Source organism: Kogia breviceps, chromosome 8, assembly GCF_026419965.1.
Source record: "Kogia breviceps isolate mKogBre1 chromosome 8, mKogBre1 haplotype 1, whole genome shotgun sequence".
NCBI classification, from domain to species: domain Eukaryota; kingdom Metazoa; phylum Chordata; class Mammalia; order Artiodactyla; family Physeteridae; genus Kogia; species Kogia breviceps.
In genome coordinates this window covers 23,693,737-23,715,280 of record NC_081317.1, presented here as the reverse complement: position 1 = coordinate 23,715,280, position 21,544 = coordinate 23,693,737, and the positions used below count along the sequence as shown (strand labels likewise).

Below are 21,544 nucleotides of genomic sequence, written 5' to 3'. Positions count from 1 at the left end.
AAAAAAAAAAAAAAAAAAAAAAAGAACAGTACATCCGAAGTACCCTTTGATTGTGAAGATCGTGGTCTCCGAGAAGTTAAAACATGGAACACGAATCTTTCAGAATTGTGGAAACACAGTAAGTGACTTCCTCTCACTGCTGCAAAAGGCGTAGGCTGGAGCGAGTGCACGGAATATCTAAGGGCCGTTCCAGCTCGACAGGCAGCCGCCCTGAGTTACTTATTAACCGTGGGAGAGCAGGGTGGGCCACCGCATTTCCTGAGGCCAGGCCCTGGGTTTGGCCTGGGCCTCTCCCACCGCGTGACTAACAGCTCTCCTTCCAGGGAGATCCCGGGAGTGGCCGGCCAGCCCCCTTCCACGGCACCTGCCTCCAGGGATCTCAGAACTTGGAGGACTCCTGATGCAGGCCTAGGCGCACTGCAGCCCCAAGGAGACCGGGTTTCTCAATGAACCTGAGCTCAACCAGATCCTTGCCCACTCACTTTGGGGGCACACACGTTGGCTCCAAGCGACAGATCTCACGAGGGCAGCCACGAGGTGGGGGGAAGTGATAAACGGCGGCGGGGGAGGGGGGGCAGCTAGGTCCTGAGTGTGGCAGGAGAGTGGGTCTCCAGGAGGATCCAGGACAACCTCACAACATCCAAACCTCGAAGTTCTTTCACACAGCTAAGGGAGGTGCTTGGGCAGCGCAGAACCTACCTACCTCCATGGCTATGAGGAAAACAAGTCGGCTCTGAGCACCGGAAGGCAGCTAGTCCTGGAGGGAAGGAGGAGCGGGCGGCTCAGCAGACCAGCTGCTACGACATGCTCGTGTCACATAGCACCGCTGCGGCCTCTCCCCGTCGCGGAGCACAGGCTCCGGACGCGCGCAGGCCCAGCCGCTCCGCGGCATGTGGGATCCTCCCGGACCGGGGCACGAACCCGCGTCCCCTGCATCGGCAGGCGGACTCTCAACCACTGCGCCACCAGGGAAGCCCAGTTTGTTTGTTTTTTATGCTGTAGTCGTCATGTCTGTATAATCATACAGCCTACTCTTTCCCATCATTAAACAATGAAACGTTTGTCCAGGTATTTCAAACACTTCACTGGCATTTTCTGTTACAGTTTTATAGTATTCCACCAAGGGGAACCATAACCATGGCTAGGTGCTCAGATGACTTCTAATTAGGAGGGCTCAGACTTCCAAAAGGACCCACAGTAAACGAGAGTAGGGAAGAAGGGGCAAGTGATCAAGAGCAGGCACAAATGTCAGGAAGTTGGGCCCAGATGAGCCCTGCTTTAGGGAGGGAAAAAAAAAAAACCCAACCACCAAAGATGCATGGCCACAAGGTGACAGGAAGGGGCTAGACCACCACCTGACAAAAAAAGGCAGAACAGATGAGCAGATAATTAATGATAATTTGGGCAAAACCATCAGATTTACTGTTGTCTTTTCTACCAGGTAGAACAATCCTTTTACACTGGGAAGGATGGAATTAAAGGGGATGGGAAGGCATCTCCTGACCACCCATGACCCACCAGAGACTACACGTGTCATCTCATCCAGCTCCCACGTCAGAAGAGGGATTCAGGCTAAAGACAGCAAGGACCATGCCCGAGGTGACCCGGCACAGGGCGGAACCCAGACCCAGTGGCTCCTGACAAACTCGTACTCCTCCCAGACACAGCACTACCTGCTCTGGTCTTTTTTTAAAACTGTGGTTAAACGGAACATAAAATTTGCCACTTCAACCACTTTTAAGTGTACAATTCAGTGGCATTAATTACATTCACGATGTTGTGCAACCGACACCACGATCTATTCCCCGAACTCTTCCATTACTCCAAACAGAAACTCTGCACCCATGAAGCAATAATTCCCTACTCCCTCCCCCAACCTCTGGCAACCTCTAATCTACTTTCTATGAATTTGCCTATTCTAGATATTTTATATAAGTGGAATTATACAATATCTGTCCTTTGGGGACTGGCTTACTTCCCTTGGTATAATGTTTAAGGTTCATCCATGCTGTAGCATGTATAAGAACTGCATTCCTGTTCAAGGCTGAATAATATTCCATTGTATGGAGAGGCCACATTTTGTTTATCCATTCATTTGAGGACACTTGAGCTGGTTCCACCAGTTGGCTGTTGTAAATAGTGCTGCAATGACATTTCTGTACAAACATCTGCTTTTGGGTATATACCTAGGAGTGGAATTGCTGAGTCATACAGGAATTCTATGTTTGGCCTTTTGAAGGGCCACCAAACTGCTTTCTACAGAAGCTGCACCATTTCACATTCCTACTAGCAATATAAGAGGGTTCCAATTTCTCCACATCCTTACCTTTACTTTTGATAATAGCCATCCTAATAGATGTCAAGCGATATCTCACTGTGGTTTTAATTTGCATCTTCCTAATGACTACTGATGTTAAGCAACTTTTCATGTGCTTATTGGCCATCTGTAGATCTTCAGAGAAATGTCTATTCAAGTCCTCTGCCCATTTTGAAACTGGGTTGTTTATCTTAATTTGGATGAGTTATAGGAGTTCATTATATATTCTTAATGTTAAACCTTTATCAGATAGGATTTGCAAATATTTTCTCCCATTCTATAGGCTGTCTTTTCACTTTTTTGATGTCTTTAGAGATACAAAAGTTTTAAATTTTGATGAAGTCCAATTTTCTTTTGTTGCTTGTGCTTTGGTGTCATATCCAAGAATCCACTGCTAACTCCAAGGTCAGGAAGATTTATCCCTGTTTTTTCGTAAGAGTTCCACGGCTTTAGCTCTTATATTTAGGGCACTGATCCATTTTGACTTAAATTTTGTTTATGGCAAGAGGTGGGAGGCACCCTGGTCTTTCTGACCAGGGTCCCTCCCCACCATGATCTTCTGGCAGAGCTAGCCTTGCTGCACTAGACTGTGAACTTCATGAAGGCAGGCTCTGGGACTTTTAAAGACCATGACCCAGTGCCTGGTACCCAGCAGGTGCTCAATAATTAACTGTGGGATAAATGGACAGTTGAGTGGATAAACCACTTGGTGGTGGGGGGGGGTATCCTCCATCCCCCACCTGCTTCTCATCACTACTATAAGACCACCCACAGCTGGCTGAAAGACTCGTCCCTAACAAAGTCAACCTGATCGGCCAACCATCCTAAGAACTAAATATGTATCAACAATTGCACTTACATACTCTTATTAGTTCAACTAAAACAATCCAAGATCTAACCAGCGCACTTAACTGAGGACAGGGCAGAGGGACTCAGCCCTGGAAAGCTCAATACGCCCTTACCAGTTTCCTAGTTCAAGTCCTTCATCGCACAGAGGAGGAAACCAAAGGGCTGACGGAGCCGGTGACTTCCCAAAGCCTGGGTTTCCACTCCCAGAGCTTTCCCACCAAACACAGGCCTGCGTGATCACCCGCTGGAAATCCAAGAAAGGCACCAGCTCAGCCTCAACCGCTCCAGATGGTCCTCTGGCTCCGAAACCTGCCAATGGAAAAATGAACTCTGGGTCCTGGATCTCATCCTGCTACACGAGGGCCCCTCACTGTCTGCCTCCCGTAGCACGTCACCTGTACACTCTGCTCCGGCCACACTGCCCCTGCCCTGTACCCAGTTGTTACAAGTTGTTACAAGCTCGCTCTAAGTGTCTCAGAGCGAGCCAGGTGTCTTATCAGTGAGGCTGTCCAGATCTCTCCTCTCACTGCACCCTTCTCCTTAGCGTTTATCACCACTAGACATATCAGATATGTTCACTGACTGTCTCCTCCCAATTCCCATGTCCCTAACTCCCACTAGAATGGAAGTTCCTTAAAGGCAGGCACTTTGTTGTTAACTGCTGTGCCCTTAGCACCTGGAGCAGTGCCTAGCAAGCCTGAGTATCTGCGAATGACATGGATAAAAGGACAAAAGGGGAAGCATCACACTCAGTACTTCCATGTCCCTAAGTGTTACAGTGGGGAAGGCAGGCAGCTCCAGACTCGCACGTGAGCATTGCCTGAACCCCGCGGCCACAGAGCGCTGCCCGTCCTGGGCTCCTGGGCAGGCAGAGCTGAGACATCATGTGCCATCAAACTTCCCACACGTACCAGCCAAGCCCAAGATGCCGGCAGCTGCTACTGTGCTGACCTGGCCACAGAAAATGGAGTCTCCCCCCACAGGCACTTAATAAATGCTTGTGAAATACACACACACACACTGAGTGAACAGCTAGTGCGCACAAGGCTGACACCTGCCATCCTAGAAGTCTCGTGTCAGCACTCCTAACAGCATATCATTCCAACAATGCTGGGAGGTGGTTTGACCAGTAATTCCATTTCTAGGAACCTACTGTCAGGATACATCCATACATGAAAGTTTTATTTGCAAATATCTTCCTCCCAGAGACATAAGATTGAAAATTACACCAAAAAGCCAATTTCCAAGCTTAGAGGGCCAGTTAAGTAAATCATAAAACAGCCACGGATGTCCATGAAGACTTCATAATGACATGGAAAACATTAGAATATTAAGTAAAAAAGGCTGGTTATAAAACTGTACCTACAGTGTGACCACAACCATGTCATTGTATAAAGTATGAAGGAACTCACAAGACCATGAAAATTGTTAGTCTAGTCTTTCAAATTTTCTGTAGTGCCTAAGTTTTCTATGAGCAAGAATGAGTTCAAAAATCAAACTGATAGAACTTAAAATGCTGTCACCTGATACCTCATTCGAGCCGAGGGTGTGTAACTGCTTAAACCTCCCTCCCGTGACACGTGGTCACCTCCTCGCCCCTTTCTGCCTTCACCTGACCCTGCTTCTTCCTCTTCCTCCCGCTTGCCCCCAGCGCCTAGCACCGGCAGCCCTCCCCACCCTGCCGCAGCCCTGGCCCTGCTGCCATACCTGTCACTCCTCCCCGAGAAACCCCCGCTCCCAGGCTGGGCTGCCCCACCTGACACTCCCCTGGCCCACGGACCCACGTTGTAGCCTGACTCCTCTGCCTCCCAGCTGTGTGACTGTGGGCAAGTTGCTGAACCTCTCTGAGACTCCATTTCCTTCTCAACAAAATAAGGTGGACCCCAACTCACAGGGGCCTCTGAGGACCCCACCTCACAGGGCGTCTGAGGTTCAGGGAGTTAGACCCCCCCCCTTCAGGGGGCCCCTCCTTCCACGGTTGAGGTTCAACGTGCTAACAGCTGTGTCTCCAGCCCCTGCCACATGATGGGCCTCAACCTGCTGGCTCCACCCAGCCTTGGGAAGCACTGCTTATGGCACGGGGGAGAAATTTCTTAATCCTCAATTTGCATAAATCTGGACACCTGCCCTCTCCTGAAGGAAGCAGAAAATCAGGTTTGCTCTGGGATCCTGGCTCAAACCAGTGGTTTCTTGGCTGAAATTCCCATCCTCCCGTCGAAGCCTCCACCACTCCAGAAAACTCACAGCCCAGCTCTCACAACGGATGCCCAAATCCAAATCCCCAGCACTCGTCCTCTCCAAGTCCCTGTTCTACCTTCCGAAGACGGTCCTGGCATTTTTAGTTGAGGTCCTGCTGACTGCTTACACCATCTTCTCCCATCCACACCACCACTCTCCCAGGCACCTGACTCAGTGCTTGGTTCCCCCGCTCTTTCAGCCACAGGGCTTTACATGTTCTTCCTGCGTGAACGCTCCGAGCTCAGCCCCTATGACGCCACAGACATTTAATGAGCCCCAGCTGTGGCCAGGCTCCACAGGCAGGTGCTGGGGTTCAGAGGTGAGGAAGAGGCTGTCTCAGTCAGAGAGATGCACGAATAATCAAATAATCACCTTCCAGTGTGGGGAGTGCTTCTGTGGAGTCAGGTGGGTGCCACTGGCTGCTGGGGCTTTGTCCAGGGTGTGACCACAGCTCATCCTCGAGCCTATGGAAACAGCTTTTAAGGGGATTCTAGCGGCAAAACGACATCCTGAAGGATGAAGTATCAAACGGCAAAATCAAATCACCCAATACTTAACCCCAAACCTGCAGGGGCCCCTGCTGCCCCTTGTGCATCACCCACAATCTGATTCCCAACTAACCCTCCACACCCCAGACACCTGGGTGCGTGTGCTCCGCGGGGCTGGGGAGACAGCCATGCAGCTGAGCTTATTTTGCTTCTTCCATATGCTCTTCTCCATGAGCCTCGTCACCATGTGTCATATTCCTGACCAACGCGCCACTCACGGTGTGGTGTCCAGACTGGCGGCACTGTTATCAACCCAGGTGCCGTTAGGAATGCGCAATCTCACGCCTGGCCCGGGGCCTACGTTTCTGAATCTCCTCTGCTCTGCTCTGCTCTGTGCACATTAAAGTCTGAGAGGCCCTGCTCCCCAACCCATTTCAACTCCCCCAGGCCTTCGGCTTCCTCCTTTCACTCTGTTGACAGATGCCATCTCTTGGTGTCTTCAACATCTACGCAGAGCTGAAACACCACCCCCAGGGCGTCCACCCCACAGTGGCACCCCTCCCCTCCCCTCCCCTCCTTTCCCCTCCCCTCCTTTCCCCTCCCCTCCTTTCCCCTCCTCTCCTTTCCCCTCCCCTCCTTTCCCCTCCCTTCCCCTCCCCTCCTTTCCCCTCCCCTCCTTTCCCCTCCTCTCCTTTCCCCTCCTCTCCTTTCCCCTCCTCTCCTTTCCCCTCCCCTCCTTTCCCCTCCCCTCCTTTCCCCTCCCCTCCCCTCCCCTCCCCTCCTTTCCCCTCCCCTCCCCTCCCCTCTCCTCCTTTCCCCTCCCCTCTCCTCCCCTCCTTTCCCCTCCCCTCCCCTCCCCTCCCCAGGAGGAAGCCCAGCACCAGGGGACACCTCCACCAGCAGTTTTCTCCCAAGCGGCTCCTCCACAGCAAAACCCTATTAAAAGTCATGAAACAGGCCTCAACAAGGCCCAGCTGCCAAGAACCCTTTCCCTCCCCTCCTTTGACGGGGCTCCCTTCCAAGCCCAGTCTTCCCACATCACATCACCAGTTTCCACCATCATCTCCAAGAGGAGGGCCGAGACTTGCCTCCTTACCCTTCAGCCCACATCCTGAGGAGGCCGAGCAGGGCCCTGGGGAGGGAGCTGAGGAAGAGGAGGTCTCTGCCCTGGGGGCGCTCACAGGGGGAGCCCGACCCCGAACAGGTACCCCTTTAATGGGGAAACATTCTCAACCCCCGCCATATGTTCATTCACCTGGACCTATATGGTAACTCTTCAGAAACGAAAGGCTTTCTTAGTCTTTGAAAATGTCTTTTAGTAGCAAATAATCGCTGCAACAAGGGAATCTGCCCTACGATCGAAAAAATTTAAGATTAACTTTGTATAAAACAGAAAACATTAAAATTACAACACAAAATTTTTAAATTCCTGCATTATTTATAGACTAAAAACACTTTATTTGTGATACACAGATCTATTCTGGAGTCCAGCTACTCAACATGTGGTGTCCGGCCACAGTCTCAACACCACCTGGGGGGCCTGTTAGGGACGCAGAAGGCAGGGCCCACCCCCCAGGCCCCTCGAGTCAGAATCTGCCTGTTAGCACTAAAGCTTGGGAAGCCCTGGCTTAGAGCATATCACCAGCAGGGTTAGGGGGAGAGACAGGGGAAAGCAAGGCCGGACGGAGCCAGGCGACATGGGAGCCGCAGAGAAGAGGTATCTTAGTGCTTCCGCAGGGAACGCTCTCTGGCAACAACATGAAGCAGGTATAAATGTTAGGGACCCATTGGGGAGAGAGGCAGATGGGAGAAGTGTGTGAAGCACCCAGTTTTAGTGGGGGGGAAGGAGGGGCAGGTTGGAGGAGGCGCTGAGGTGTGATGGGAGGGACTTGCCCAGTGCAGCTGTAGGAGTGAAGGGAGAGCCTGGGGTTTCTAGGCTGGAAGACGCATCACTTACAGAGGGAACATTTTTAAGGAGCAAGGTGCAGAGCTCTGCTTTGGACACGCACATGCAGAAGAGGGACCTGGAGACACTCAGGGGGAGGTGTTCAGATGTGATACACACAGAGATGACCAGGCTGGAGCAGACCTGTGAGCCCCTGATGATGGGATAAGGTGTGCTCAGCCAGGAAGGCCTGCAGGACAACAGAGCAGAGGGAAAAGGAGCCAGAGAGCAGAGGATGAGCCAGGGTGGTCGGGGAGCTGCATCACAGAAGCCCCAGCAGGAGGGCATCGGCACAAGGACCAAATGGTCTGAGGGACCAAATGCCACTGATCCTGACATGTGAGCGGTTCCTGGCCATCACAGCAAGGGTAGAGCTGCTCTGGGGGCAGGTGGGGAAGCCTGAGGACGACGGGCTGGGGGAAGCAGGCGATAGATAAAGCTGAGACTGCTAGATAAATAAATGCCTAAACACCTCGCCTGAGGTTGCAAGCCCCCGTTATCAGAACTGCGAGCCTCGGTACACCCATGTTCATAGAAGCACTACTTGCAACAGCCAAAAGTGGGGGAGCAACCTAGGCGCCCACTGACAGATGACCGAATAACAAAATGTTGTGTGTACGTTCAATGGAGCATTACTCAGCCTTAAAAAGGAAGAAAATTCTGGGGGCTTCCCTGGTGGCGCAGTGGTTGGGAGTCTGCCTGCCAATGCAGGGGACACGGGTTCGAGCCCTGGTCTGGGAGGATCCCACATGCTGCGGAGCAACTGGGCCCGTGAGCCATGGCCGCTGAGCCTCCGCGTCTGGAGCCTGCGCTCTGCAACGGGAGAGGCCGCGACGGTGAGAGGCCCGCGCACCGCGATGAAGAGTGGGCCCTGCTTGCCGCAACTGGAGAAAGCCCTCGCACAGAAGTGAAGACCCAACACAGCCAAAAATAAATAAATTAAATAAATTTTTTTTTTTAAAAAAAGGAAGGAAATTCTGACACGTGACAACATGGATGAACTTGGAGGACATTATGCTAAGTGAAATAAGCCAGTCACAAGACAGCAAGTACTGCATGATTCCAGTTATATGAGGTACCCAGAGTAGACAAAATTATAGAGACAGAAAGTAGAGGGTGGTTGCCAGGGATGGGGCGGGGGGTCGGGGAGGGAATGGGGAGTTAGTATTCAATGGGTAGAGTTTCAGTTTTGTAAGATGAAGAGAGTTCTGTGGATGCACGGTGGTGATGGTAGCACACAAATGTGACTGTGCTCAATGCCACTGCACTGTATATACACTTAAAAATGGTTAAAATGGTAAATTTTATGTTACGTGTATTTTACCACAAATAAAAAAAAATATGTCTCTCTGGGACTTCCCTGGCGGTTAAGAATCCACCTGCCAATGCAGGGGACAGGGTTCGATCCCTGGTCCAGGAAGATCCCACATGCTGCAGGGCAACTAAGCCCTTGAGCCACAACTACTGAAGCCCACATGCCCTAGAGCCCGCGCGCCACAACTACTGAGCCCGCATGCCACAACTACTGAAGACCGCATGCCTAGAGCCCGTGCTCCACAACAAGAGAAGCCACCACATGAGAAGCTAGCCCACTGCAACAAAGAGTAGCCCCTGCTCGCTGCAACTAGAGAAAGCCCCCGCCCAGCAGCAAAGACCCAATGAAGCCAAAAAAAAAACCAAAAACAAAACCCAAAAACGCTTAAAAAAAACTGTCTTTCTTTCAGCATAGGTATAGAAAACCTGAACTCCTGGAATTGAATAGCATGTCTATGTCAAGAGAGGTGAGAGCCAATCTTTTTCTGCGACTGTAAACTATTCCGCCAGCAGGCTTGGCAGGGAAAGGAAGGGAGTGATGGGGCGGTAACCTAATGGTAAGGCCGGGCTGGGAGAACGCTTTTCTTTTTTTTTTTTTTTTTTTTCATGTGATGGGACGACAGTTTTCAACTGGAAGTGGAGAGGTAAGCCAGAGACACTCATTTCTCAAACTGGAAGAAAGGAAGAAAGAGAAAATGAAGGAGGGAGGGGGAAAGGTGAGGAAGTTCCCTCCAGACCGCCCTGAGCATCCCAGGGCCACAGGTGGTGGGGTCATCTGGAGAGGGGAGGGCAACAGGTAGGAGACCCAGAGAGAGTGGAGAAGTTAGGTTGGCTGGCATGGGAGCAACAGTGGAGGACGGAGGGCTGGTTGGGCAGCAAGGAGGGCTCAGCTGGCTGTAAAGCACAGAGTACACCACCTGGAACTATCACTAAGCCTGGGGCAGCGGTCCTCAAAGGATGGTCCCCGGTCTCTGGACCAGCAGCATCACCGAGGAGCTTGTTAGAAATGCAAATTATAGGACTTTCCTGGCAGTCCAGTGGTTAAGACTCCGAGCTTCCACTGCAGGGGGCACAGGTTCGATCCCTGGTCGGGGAGCTAAAATCCCGCATGCCACGTGGCCTGGCCAAAAAGTAAAAAAACAAAAAAAGAAAGTGCTAAAAAAAAAAAAAAAAAAGAAATGTAAATTCTGAGGTCTCACCTGAGTCTGATTCAGACCCACTGACTCAGAAACTCTAGGGGTGGGGCATAGCAGCTTGTGATTTAAAAGGCGATTCTGATGTGCTAAAGTTTGAGAAACACCAGTACAGAATACAGAAACTCAATGGAAGGAGGTATATATCATCTTCTTACATAAAAACGAAAAAAACAATCAGCCTAGCAGGGCTTCCCTGGTGGTGCAGTGGTTAAGAATCCACCTGCCAATGCATGTGACACGGGTTCGAGCCCTGGTCCAGGAAGATCCCACATGCTGAGGAACAACTAAGCCTGTGCACCACAACTACTGAGCCTGTGCTCTAGAGCCCGCGAGCCACAGCTATTGAGCCCGCATGCCACAACTACTGAAGCCTGCATGCCTAGAGCCCAAGATCCACAACAAGAGAAGCCACCACAATGAGAAGCCCAAGCACAGCAACGAACACTCAATGCAGCCAAAAATAAATTAATTAAAAAAAAATCAGCCTAGCAACTTACATAAAAGAGCAAGAAATGCACAACTATTAATACTTTGATGCCAATACAGCTTATTTCTATAGGTAGATAAATGCCAAAAGTTGTTAACAAAATGATAGAAGTATACAGTCTATTTAATAAACTTCCTTAGATGAGATCTAGAAAACACACCCAAGATCTGGGGGCTGCAAACTGTATGATGCAGGTACCAGTCCCTGCTCTGTGACTATCTGTGTGCCCTGAGCATGCCTCAGTTTCCCCATCTGTAAAGAGAGGGAGCTGGAAAAGGTTCTTCTGAGGTCCTTTCCCATTCAGACACTGTGTGACCCTCGCTGTCCTGTAATAGGTGACCTCAAACTCAATGCTTTTACATAGCTATGCCTGGGTGGGGTGGGGGAGAACATTTTTAACCAGTAAACATAATATCGCAGATAACCAGAAAAATTTCCAAAGTTCAGTAAGTGCTAGTATCTTGCATTCTCATAACTAGAAACTCTCACTAACTGGCTTTTCCCTTAAAGCCACCAATGCCTCGAGTTATAAAAACATTATACTGCACTGGACCATGTTCTTAAGTCCACAAGACTAGGATGCCCCAGAAAATCTCTATACCTTCACATTTTCACCCTATAAAACAGGCATACCTCGGAGATACTGTGGGTTCCGTTCCAGAACACCGCAATAAAGCAAATATCGCAATAAAGTGAGTCACACAAATTTTTTGGTTTCCCAGTGCATATAAAAGTTATGTTTACACTATACTGTAGTTTATTAAGTGTATAAAAGCATTATGTCTAAAAAACAATATACATACCTTAATTAAACATACTTTATTGCTAAAAAATGCTAACCATCATTTGAGCCTTCAGTGACTCATTACCTTTTGCCAGTAGAGCGTTTGAAATATTGCGAGAATACCAAAAGGTGACACAGAGACCCAAAGTGAGCAAATGCTGTTGGAAAAATGGCACCGAAAGACCTGATTGATGCAGGGTTGCCACAAACCTTCAATGTAAAAAACACAGCATCTGCAAAGTCCAGTACAATGAGGTATGCCTACACTTTTTAATCCAGGAAGGCAGAGTTCGTGTTTTTTGCTAGGCAGAAAATGAGTTAAGGAACTGGACTAATCAGACACCAGTGCCTGCCCCTGTGACCAAGTGTCAGGCATTCAATACTGCAACTCTAGGCTTCCAGATAAATGACCCTGTATTGGCCTTGTTACCAGACTCCCTCGATGCTGGTATCCTGCCTGGTCTCTCTGCATCCAAGTCCTTCTCTGCACCATCTAGTCATTCAATGCCCATCCTCTTGTGCCTGGGTCCCCAATGCCAGATGCTTCCGTGCCTCTGCCAAAGACTGGCGACTCGGTTCTGATCTCAGAACTAGGGCTGGAAGAGGAACCTGGGTGTCTGAGCACGAAAGACAGGTGGAAGTGTGAGCATGGCGGGGGCCGGGTGGGAAAGATAAGGTCTAGGGAAACTCTGGTCTCCAGCCATACCTCACTTACACACCCTGGCTCTTAAATTCCATTAAAATTGGGTCAGCAGGAAGCACAGTCGGCTTGTTTTCCCCCCTGTGCATGTATCACAAACTCCATCCCGCCTCCTCCATCCAGCCTGGGTTTGGAAGTGATGTTCCAGGCTCTCTCAGTCCCCGTGGCAGGAAGGAACAGGTGAGGGGAAGGCTGAAACAAGGTGGATGTAGCAGGAGAATGGCTGGGAGGGGCACACCAAGGGAGGTGCAACCACAGAGAGGACCCAAACCACTAATATGGGCCTGGCAGGCAATGCCACGGAGATGAGTTTTGCTTTGTCTGGGCAGAAAATTCCTCCTGCTGGAGGGTTTTCTAGGCTGATTCCCCAGGCACCGATCTCCAACTTCAAAGTCAAATCTGGGTCGAGTGACCACATATCCTGATTTGTCCAGGACAGCCCCAGTTGAAGTTACTTGATTAGATGCAATTATTGACAGCCCCCCATTTATTCTCAAAATGTTCTGGTTTGGATTAGAAATTCTAGTTACCTTATTCTTGGGCCCCTAGGCCTGGGAAGTCAGAGTTGCAGGTGGAGAAGGCACTCAGTGTCGGGAGGCATGTGCAGGCTGCGTCTTGCCCCTCACCAAATGTTCTGTTCTCTCTAGCATCCCTGCCAAGCCATGGCCCGGTGTCCGCTTGTATTCCTGCAGAGACAGCAGGCTCACTACCCCTGGAGGAAGCCTCTCTTTTGGGGGGGAAAGCTGTGTTATTAAAAAAGAATATCAGGAGAGATGAATGAACAAAGAAGCTGTGGTGTATATATATATACAATGGAATATTACTCAGCCATAAAAAAAGAATAAAATCTTGCCATTTGTGGGAATGTGGATCTAGAGGAGGGGTCCCCAACGCCCGGGCTGCAGACCGGTACTGGGCCGTGGCCTGTTAGGAACCAGGCAGCACAGCGGGAGGTGAGCAGCAGGCGAGTGAGCGAAGCGTCATCTGCTGTTCCCCATCGCTCGCCAATTACCGCCTGAACCATTCCCACCGCCATCCATGGAAAATCTGTCTTCCACAAAACCCGTCCCTGGTGCCAAAAAGGTTGGGGACCGCTGAACTAGAGGGTATTATGCTAAGTGAGGTAAGCCAGACAGAGAAAGACAAATACCGTGTGACTTCACTTACATGTGGAATCTAAAAAACAGAAGAACAAATGAAACAAAACAGAAAGAGACTCATAGATACAGAGGACAGATGGTTGCAGGGGGTGGGGGGGCGCAGGTTGGGCAAACTAGGTGAAGGGATTAAGAGGTACAAACTTCCAGTTATAAAATACATAAGCCACAGGGACGTAATATACAGCTTAAGGAATATAGACCACACAGCTGTAATAACTTTGTATGGGGCAGATGGTTACTAGACTCATCGTGGTGATCATTTCATAATGTAGGCAAATGTCGAATCACTATGTTGTTCACCTGAAACTGACAGAACATTGTGTGTCAACTACACTTCCATTAAAAAATAAATGCATAAAAATAAAAGTAGCAAGATTCAAATCTATATACAGCAAGATGACAACTAAATAACAACATCCTGGGCTTCCCTGGTGGTACAGGGGTTAAGAATCTGCCTGCCAGGGCTTCCCTGGTGGCGCAGTGGTTGAGAATCCGCCTGCCGATGTAGGAGACACAGGTTCGTGCCCCGGTCCGGGAAGATCCCACATGCCGCGGAGCAACTAAGCCCGTGAGCCATGGCCGCTAGGCCTGCGCGTCCGGAGCCTGTGCTCCGCAACGGGAGAGGCCACAACAGTGAGAGGCCCGCATACCGCAAAAAAAAAAAAAAAAAAAAAAAAAAGAATCTGCCTGCCAATGCAGGGGACACAAGTTCGAGGCCTGGGCTGTGAAGATCCCACATGCCGTGGAGCAACTAAGGCCGTGCACCGCAACTACTGAGCCTGCGCTCTAGGGCCCGCGAGCCACAACTACTGAAGCCTGCGTGCCTAGAGCCTGTGCTCCCCAACAAGAAAAGCCACCGCAACGAGAACGCCCGCGTACCGCAATGAAGAGTAGCCCCCGTTCACAACTAGAGAAAGCCCGTGCCCAGCAACAAAGACCCAGCGCAGGCAAAAATAAATTTAAAAAAAAACAAAAAACCCCACAACATCCTTCTGCTGAAAGGAGTGGGAGTGGGGGAGACTAGACAACCTGCTGACTTTTTTCATTCACCAAATGTTAACTGAGTGCATTTGATGTTTCACTGGCATTGAAGACACATGGTGGGTTAAAACAGACTCAAACTGAGGAGCATTCTACCAAATAACTGGCCTGTATTCTCCAAAAATGTCAAGGTCATAAAGGACAAAGAAAGCCTGAAGAACTGCTCTAATTTAAAGGAGACTGAAGAGACATAACCACATGCAACACACAATCTGGGGTTTTCTTTGCTATAAAGGACACTACCAAGACAACCGGCAAAGCCTGTAGGTCTGTAGATTAGATAACAGTACTGTATCAATACTGATTTCTTGTTTAAAAAGTGTACCATAGTTATATAGGAGAATGTCACTGGTTTTAGGAAATACACTGAAGTATTTAGGGGGAAAGGAAGAGTCTATAAATAATCCTTAAATGGTTTAGGAAAAAAATGTATACCCAGAGAGAACAATAAAATAAATGTGATAAAACGGTAACATGTGACGCATCTGGGTGAAGGGTATACGGGAGTTCTCTGTTCTATTCTTGGAACTTCTCTGTAAGTCTGAATTAGGTCAAAATAAAAAGTTAAAAGAAAAAAAATAGGTCTCAAAGATAGCGTGTGTGTGGTGTGTGCATTTAAAGGAAGAGAGACCCTGATTTCACGGAGCTCACAGTGTAGCTGGGGAGACAGGTACGAATACAAATAATTACACTAATTAAGCACAAAACTGCAACTGTGGAAAGTGCGGTAAAAGGAGAGAGACCTGGTGGCCAGAATGTGAGCGTTTATAGCAGGCAGTTTTACCCACGGCAGGAAGGCAAGGGGAGGCCTCTACAATCATGGAGCCAAGGCCCAAAGAATGAGTTAACTGGGGAGGAGGGGAGGAAGGTTTCAGGTTCTCACTGGCCCTGTGTGCACAGAAAGCACGGGGGCCAAAGCATGTACACCAGGGCCGGCAGGAGATGCCAACATTAGTTTTGTCTTTTATTCTAAAAGCAGAAGGAAGCAGTTTTGAAAGACCCCCTTGGCTGCAGCAGAGAACAGGCTGGCATGTGGACTCCTCCATGGTGGTGATGGTGGTGGTGAGAGCTGCTTCCAGGAAGAACACCACGCATGATTTTTCCATTGCTCCCTGACACCTTAAGTTTCTACAGCAACCATGTATGAATTTGATAACCAGGCCTGGGAAGGGAACGGGGCGGGTGGGGGGAGGGGGGCGTGGAGCAAAGAGAGCAAGACCTGAGCTCAGGCTGTCATTATCTCCACTCCAGGCCCACCAGTGGTTCGGATCAAGGGACAGCTGACGGAGCCAGTTGCTGCCTCTCCCACCAAGACCCTCAGGTCTAGACCGAGGCTGACTCACCTGAGGGAAGTAGGGTGCAGGGACGAGGTCTTCACACTCCTCTCTCTAAGTCAGACCAGTGCCTTTCATCAACACAGCACCCCGCTGGCCACGGCCCCTTTCTGGTCCTGGACCCTGCCGCTTGGAACGTCCCTCTAGCCCTGTGAGCCGGGCCCTCAGCCCTGCCCTGGGAGCAGGCCATCACTCGCGACGGCCACTCTCAGCATCGAAGGCTAAACAAGGCGCTTGTCTGTGGGTCAGCGGCACGAACACAATGGGAGGGGACCCTTTTCTGTGCCACGTTCTACCTGAGTGGGTTTTTGGTCATTAGCTCCTTTAACATGGTCAATGTAATGGAAACAGGTTCTATTATTATCCTCATTTTACAGTCAAGTAGGTGCCTGGGGACAGACTTGAGTTCAAACCCTGGCTGTCCTCGTAGAGCAGTATGCCCTTCCAGGAGTCATTTCATCTCTCTGAGCCTCGGTTTTCTCGTCCCATCTGTAAACTGGAGCTGGTAAGTATTAGCAAGATTCTGGGGCTAGAAGGTACTATTTATTCCATTTTGAGGCTCCAAGAGGCTCAGTACAGAAAATTCAAACTACACATTGCTTAACTAGCTACTAAAAGCTTGTGCATCCTGACAGTTAATCACGGGACCTGAATTTTCCAGGACTATCCCAATTTCAAATGCTCTGTCCTAACTTTCCACATAAACCATCAAAATGTCTCAAAAATTCCACTCTCAGTATCCAAACACCACCTCCCAGGCCTCCTCTTGCACAAAGACACAGCACAAACATTCTTTCTCAGACTACAGATTCCAGTCTTTGGTTCAGAAAATGTAGTCAGTGGAGCCCTGCTGGCCCCCTGAAGGAAACAGGGTCAGGGAGAAAAATCCGGGGCAGTCAGCGCTCCATCACGACTCTCACACTTGGCTGCTTCCTGGCACATCGATGTAAACCGCAGCCAGGAGAAGCTGTACCATGATGAGAGCATCATCCACAGAGGGACACAGACCGGGGGACGTGAGCTCTGCCCCCGCCTACCTACCCAGTGGCCAGTACTCAGGGAAGCGGCACGGCCAGAGAGTTGCTACAAAGATTAAAAGAGTGATTAATATTTGGAAAGCACTCAAAACATTGCCTGGCAGCTAGTAAGTGCCATATCAGTGCTTAATAACTAAAACCAGAGGTATCCCTGGCAGAAGGTGCTCATGCTTCAGAGACAACACAGAGGCATTGCTCCTGTGCAGGACAAACAAGGAGAACGGACACATACCCTGGGTTCAGTGAGGCCAGGCGCCTGTACAGAGATGGGGGGGGGTACCCCAACTATAGGAGGTGGGTCCTGCATTAGCCAAGATCAGGAGGCTGGGCCTGGGAAGAGTCACCATTCCTGAAATACAAGAGGTCTCTTCATGCCTCTGAGTCTTTGCATCTGCCATTCTGTCTGCCCCTTGAATACCATCTTTTTCTACCTTCAAGGCTGAATTCAAACGCCAACTATTCCCTGTGGTGGTCCCCGATGCCCGTCAGAATGAATGGCTCTCTACACTGGGGTCTCTTACATCTAGCTTTATCCTCTTTTAAAGCAGTTATCAGACAGATAGATAGACAGCACATGCATGCCCACATGCGTGTACACACTCACGCAGAAATGTCACCATGTCACTGTCTTCCCAACTCAACCGTGAATCCTTCCAAGACGGGTTCAGCTTTCATCTCTGTAACCCTAGGGCCTGACACATAGTAGAGGCTCAGTAAAGGTCTGAATTTGCTGTTACATCTGTGCTCACAGCTGATCTTCCCCTGGAGGCGGAAGGCTATTACAGGTGCATCATGCATGACCGGAAGCTATGGAGATGCAGTATCTCTGGGTTTTGGAACCCATGACCAGATCAGATTTCAGCCAGGGGCCTACCAAGCACTCCCTTTTAGTTCCCCCTCAGGCAGATGAAAGGAGATGCCTGTGAGACCACAGTCTGCAGTTGCCAGGACCCAGACCTGGGCAGAGTGGACACTGACCTGGTCCGATCTTGTCTCTATTAGAGTTGGTCAGAAGAGCCCAGGCTTGGGAAGCTACACCAGCTGGCTGCCCCACAATCCCAGCCTGTCAAGGCTAGTGGATTGCCCTTGGCATTCCAGCCCCTGCGAAGAGATGAGGAGGGTGGCCCTGCTTTCCAAGGCCATTGTCTGAAGGAAGGAAGGTAAGCGCTGGGATTACGGTCAACAGGCACTTACCTACGGAGAGAGGGAAGGACCACAAATCGCAGGTTCCCCCCTCCCCCAACATGCCACAAACCCCGAGCTTGGTGGGGGGTGGGTAGGGTGCCTTGTCTTCCTGTTCCCGCCAATCCCCAAAGTCCTTTGGTAGATTACGTCCATCCTAGAAAATGGAATTCCTCGTGTGCCTGGACTCGAGGTTCAGAAGGTCCCAGTTCGTCCCTCTAGCTCCTGGTCCCACACTACCTTTGCTAGCTGAGTTTCCTCAACTGTAAGAGGAGAGAGGGAACACTCTGAAATTAAACAATGCATATGCAGAACCTCCCAGATCACAGTCAGCAATCAAGGAGCTGGTCTCAATCCCCTGAGACCAATTACCAGCTTGGAACCCCAACTTCTTTCAGAGATAAGACTCATCTCTGACCAGGTTCCTGACACTTGAATGGGAATGTTGAAAGCCACGAGCATACCTTCTCTACGATAAAATGCGGAAATGGAGGGTTCAAAAAAAGGATGGTGAAGCGGTGTGGGATCCTGAATTGGACTCTGGTTCTTTCTCCTGTTCCAAGCTGTCCCTGACCTTGGCCTCCTGTGTGTCTGGCCTGGCCAAGACCTGCCTTCTCCTTGAGGAGAAGTTCCCCAGGCACCCCGGGTTCACTGGAGTCCACTGGCCCACTCTGCATCTCCACCCAGCACTGCATCTGCCATGTAGAAGCAGCTCAATAAATGCTTGCTGAATGGAATGTCTCAGCCACTCCAGCCACTCTGAGATGCCTTCAGTAACCTGACCTTTTACATTCCAGCTAATGTCTAATTTGCATATATGAGTTGGTTTTAGGAGACAGCAAATCACCAGAGACAAGGCAGGATCAATACAGAGTATTAGGCACGTTTTATTCTACTCTAATTCTCTGCAAATTGGTATTCCACCAACTGTATGCAGGATTTATGGGAGCTCACTATAAACTAGAATATTTAACTAGAATGACCTACTCTCTGTCAGATAACAGCTTACTGTTGTTAATTTTCAACTAGCCAGAAAGGTTTCCAGCTTCCAATCTACTTTACATCTTGATTTAATCATCAGGAACCCCATCTATTTGAAAGTCTCAATACAATAAAGAGCAGCCTGATGCAGAAGAAAAAGACATGTCCGTGGAACCAGATGACATGAGTTATATCCCAGCCACACCACATACTGTGTAACTGACTGCTCAAAGCCTCAGTTTCCTCACCTGTAAAATGGGAACAAAACCAGCCTCACGGGGGAGTTGTAAAAATTAAATGAGTTGATGCACATGGATGTACTCTGCGCAGTTCTGTAAGTCTATACAAAGGTTGGGGGGCTTCCCTGGTGGCACAGTGGTTAAGAATCCGCCTGCCCATGCAGGGGACATGGGTTCGTGCCCCCGTCCCGGGAAGATCCCACATGCCGCGGAGCGGCTGGGCCCGTGAGCCATGGCCGCTGAGCCTGCGCGTCCGGAGCCTGTGCTCCGCAACGGGAGAAGCCACAACAGTGAGAGGCCCGCGTAACGCAAAAAAACCCAAAAAACAAAACAAAACAAAGGTTGGTTATTAGAGTAAAAACATAAGACAAACTTCTCAAACAACTCAGATAGGCTGATGACAAAAAGCAGGGTGGTTCTAAAGGGGGGAGAAAGGGAAAATTTGCGCCCTGCCCCCACACAGGGAGGTACTTCTGGAAGCATTTTTGGTTGGCACACTGAGGGAAAGGGATTGCTACCGGAATCTACTGGGTAGAGACCAAAGATGCTGCTAAACATCCTACAATGCATAGAAAAGGCCCCACAGCAAAGAATTATTGAACCCCAAATGTTAACATTGCCAAAGTTAAGAAACCCTAATTTAACTAATCACTGAAAGCTGGGTTTGGGAGCTTTTTAGAACAGAAATCTTCCTAACTAGGCTTTACTTTCAAAGCATCATCTGCTTAAACACTTGCAAGATGGATCATCTTGCAAAACAGCTCTTTTGTAAGTCAAGCTGAACTGCCAACTTCTGGAGTTTCTGAATGTATAAAACTGTTTTTAAGGAAGGTGCTCTCCGATTACAGTTCAGCTAAATTGTTTTACCAAAGATTTCAATAGAAGTTCTCCTGGGCACAAAGACAGGGTCTGTCAATCTGGCACTAGGCCCTGAAGATGCTTTCGTAATTCCAATCTCCTGGTGAAATGGGAGCCACGAGGGTCTCTAAACGAGTTAAATTCCCATCATGCCAACTGCTTACTTGCTTTGGCCGGGCACGGTGCCAAACACCTCCACATAATTTATCCCACTTAATCCACCCAACAACCCAGTGAGGTGGGCATTATTACCGGCTGTTTGCAGGGGAGGAAAATGAAGATCAGAGAGGTCAGACAACTCGCCCCAAGGTCACCAGCTGGCCAAGGGGGAGCACAACCTGAACGGAGGTCTCCAGTTTCCGAGTCACAAGCTCTTTCCACCACCTCGGAAAACCCAGGTGTCAAGTCTTCTCAACTTCCCATGAATTTTTAAGGCAACCGCAACTTCTCAGTAAGTTCAGGTTGCTGAAAAAGGGAATTTCCGGGGGGCACTGGGCGCTCTCACATACACTCCCCCACTGCAGCTGTCTCACCGCAGGTACCTGATAAATCATTCCGTATCACCCGTGGAACGGGGAGGATTTATTGGCGCTGGAGTTCGTGCCAGGCCCAGGAAATGCCATCTTTGAAAGCCGAGAGGCCAATTCGCCCCGGGAGCCGAGAAGGTCTGGCCGCCGCGCTTGGCTGGCTCCACGCGGGCTGTGCGACCCCTCGGCGGCCGGGGCAGGGGCCGCGGTCGCGGCGGCGCTGGGCCCTCCCGGATCGCCGGCCGCTGGGCCCTCCCGGATCGCCGGGACCCAGCCCCACCCGGCCAGGCCTGCTCCCTCCCACCCGCGCCCCACCAGGTGAGCGCGGCCAAGGCGCCCCCTCCCCGCCCCGACGAGGCGCCGGGAACCCGGGGCTGCCGCGTCCGCCAACCCGCCCGCGCGTTCGCCGCGCGCCTGGGGAAGGGTGGGGGCGGGGCAGCGCCCAGCGCGACCCCGGCCCCCGGTGGCTCCGCGCCCTGCCCCCAGCCCGCTGGGGTCGCGCCGGCCCGTACCTGCAGCATCTGGGGCGCAGGGCGCCCAGGTAGGTCGCGCGTGCGGGCGGCGAAGAAGCTCGCTCGCGGCGCGACCTGGCCGCCGTCTGAGCATGCCCAGTGCCGCCCGCGGGCGGCTCCCGCCGGCCAGGCTGGCCGCGATGGGCCCGCGCGCCGGGCGGGGGGCGGGCTCCCGGAACGCCCTGCGGGACGCCCCCGCCCCCACCCGAGGCCGGTGTGCTCGGACGCGTCTCCCAGGGCCACCAGGGCACTCTTGCCGAGTTCCGTGCAGCCCGGTGTTCCCTCGCGCATGCACGCAGGCATTCGTTCCATTACCATTTATTGGGCACCTACTGTGTGCCCAGCCCTAAGTGAT

At 50.7% G+C, this 21,544-nt stretch overlaps 1 protein-coding gene across 8 annotated transcripts in view; it reads right to left on the bottom strand.

Moving 5' to 3' along the window:
• The window catches only part of PTPN3 (protein tyrosine phosphatase non-receptor type 3), a 113,564-nt gene extending 92,248 nt beyond the window's left edge, over positions 1–21,316 (bottom strand). For 3 of the 8 annotated variants that reach the window (XM_067040984.1, XM_067040985.1, XM_067040987.1), the window contains exons 1-2: positions 21,190–21,275; positions 3,280–3,475 (exon numbers count right to left, since the gene is read on the bottom strand). Coding sequence is in view for 3 of the 8 variants with exons in the window: in XM_067040983.1 (XP_066897084.1) it covers positions 21,190–21,283 (94 nt within the window). In the remaining 5 variants the exon portion in view is untranslated. Of the gene's footprint in view, positions 1–3,279; positions 3,476–17,494; positions 17,512–21,189 lie in introns of those variants that run through there. The other 5 variants (XM_067040986.1, XM_067040988.1, XM_067040983.1 and 2 more) reach the window with 4 other exon arrangements.
• Between the last annotated feature and the right edge of the window lie 228 nt (positions 21,317–21,544).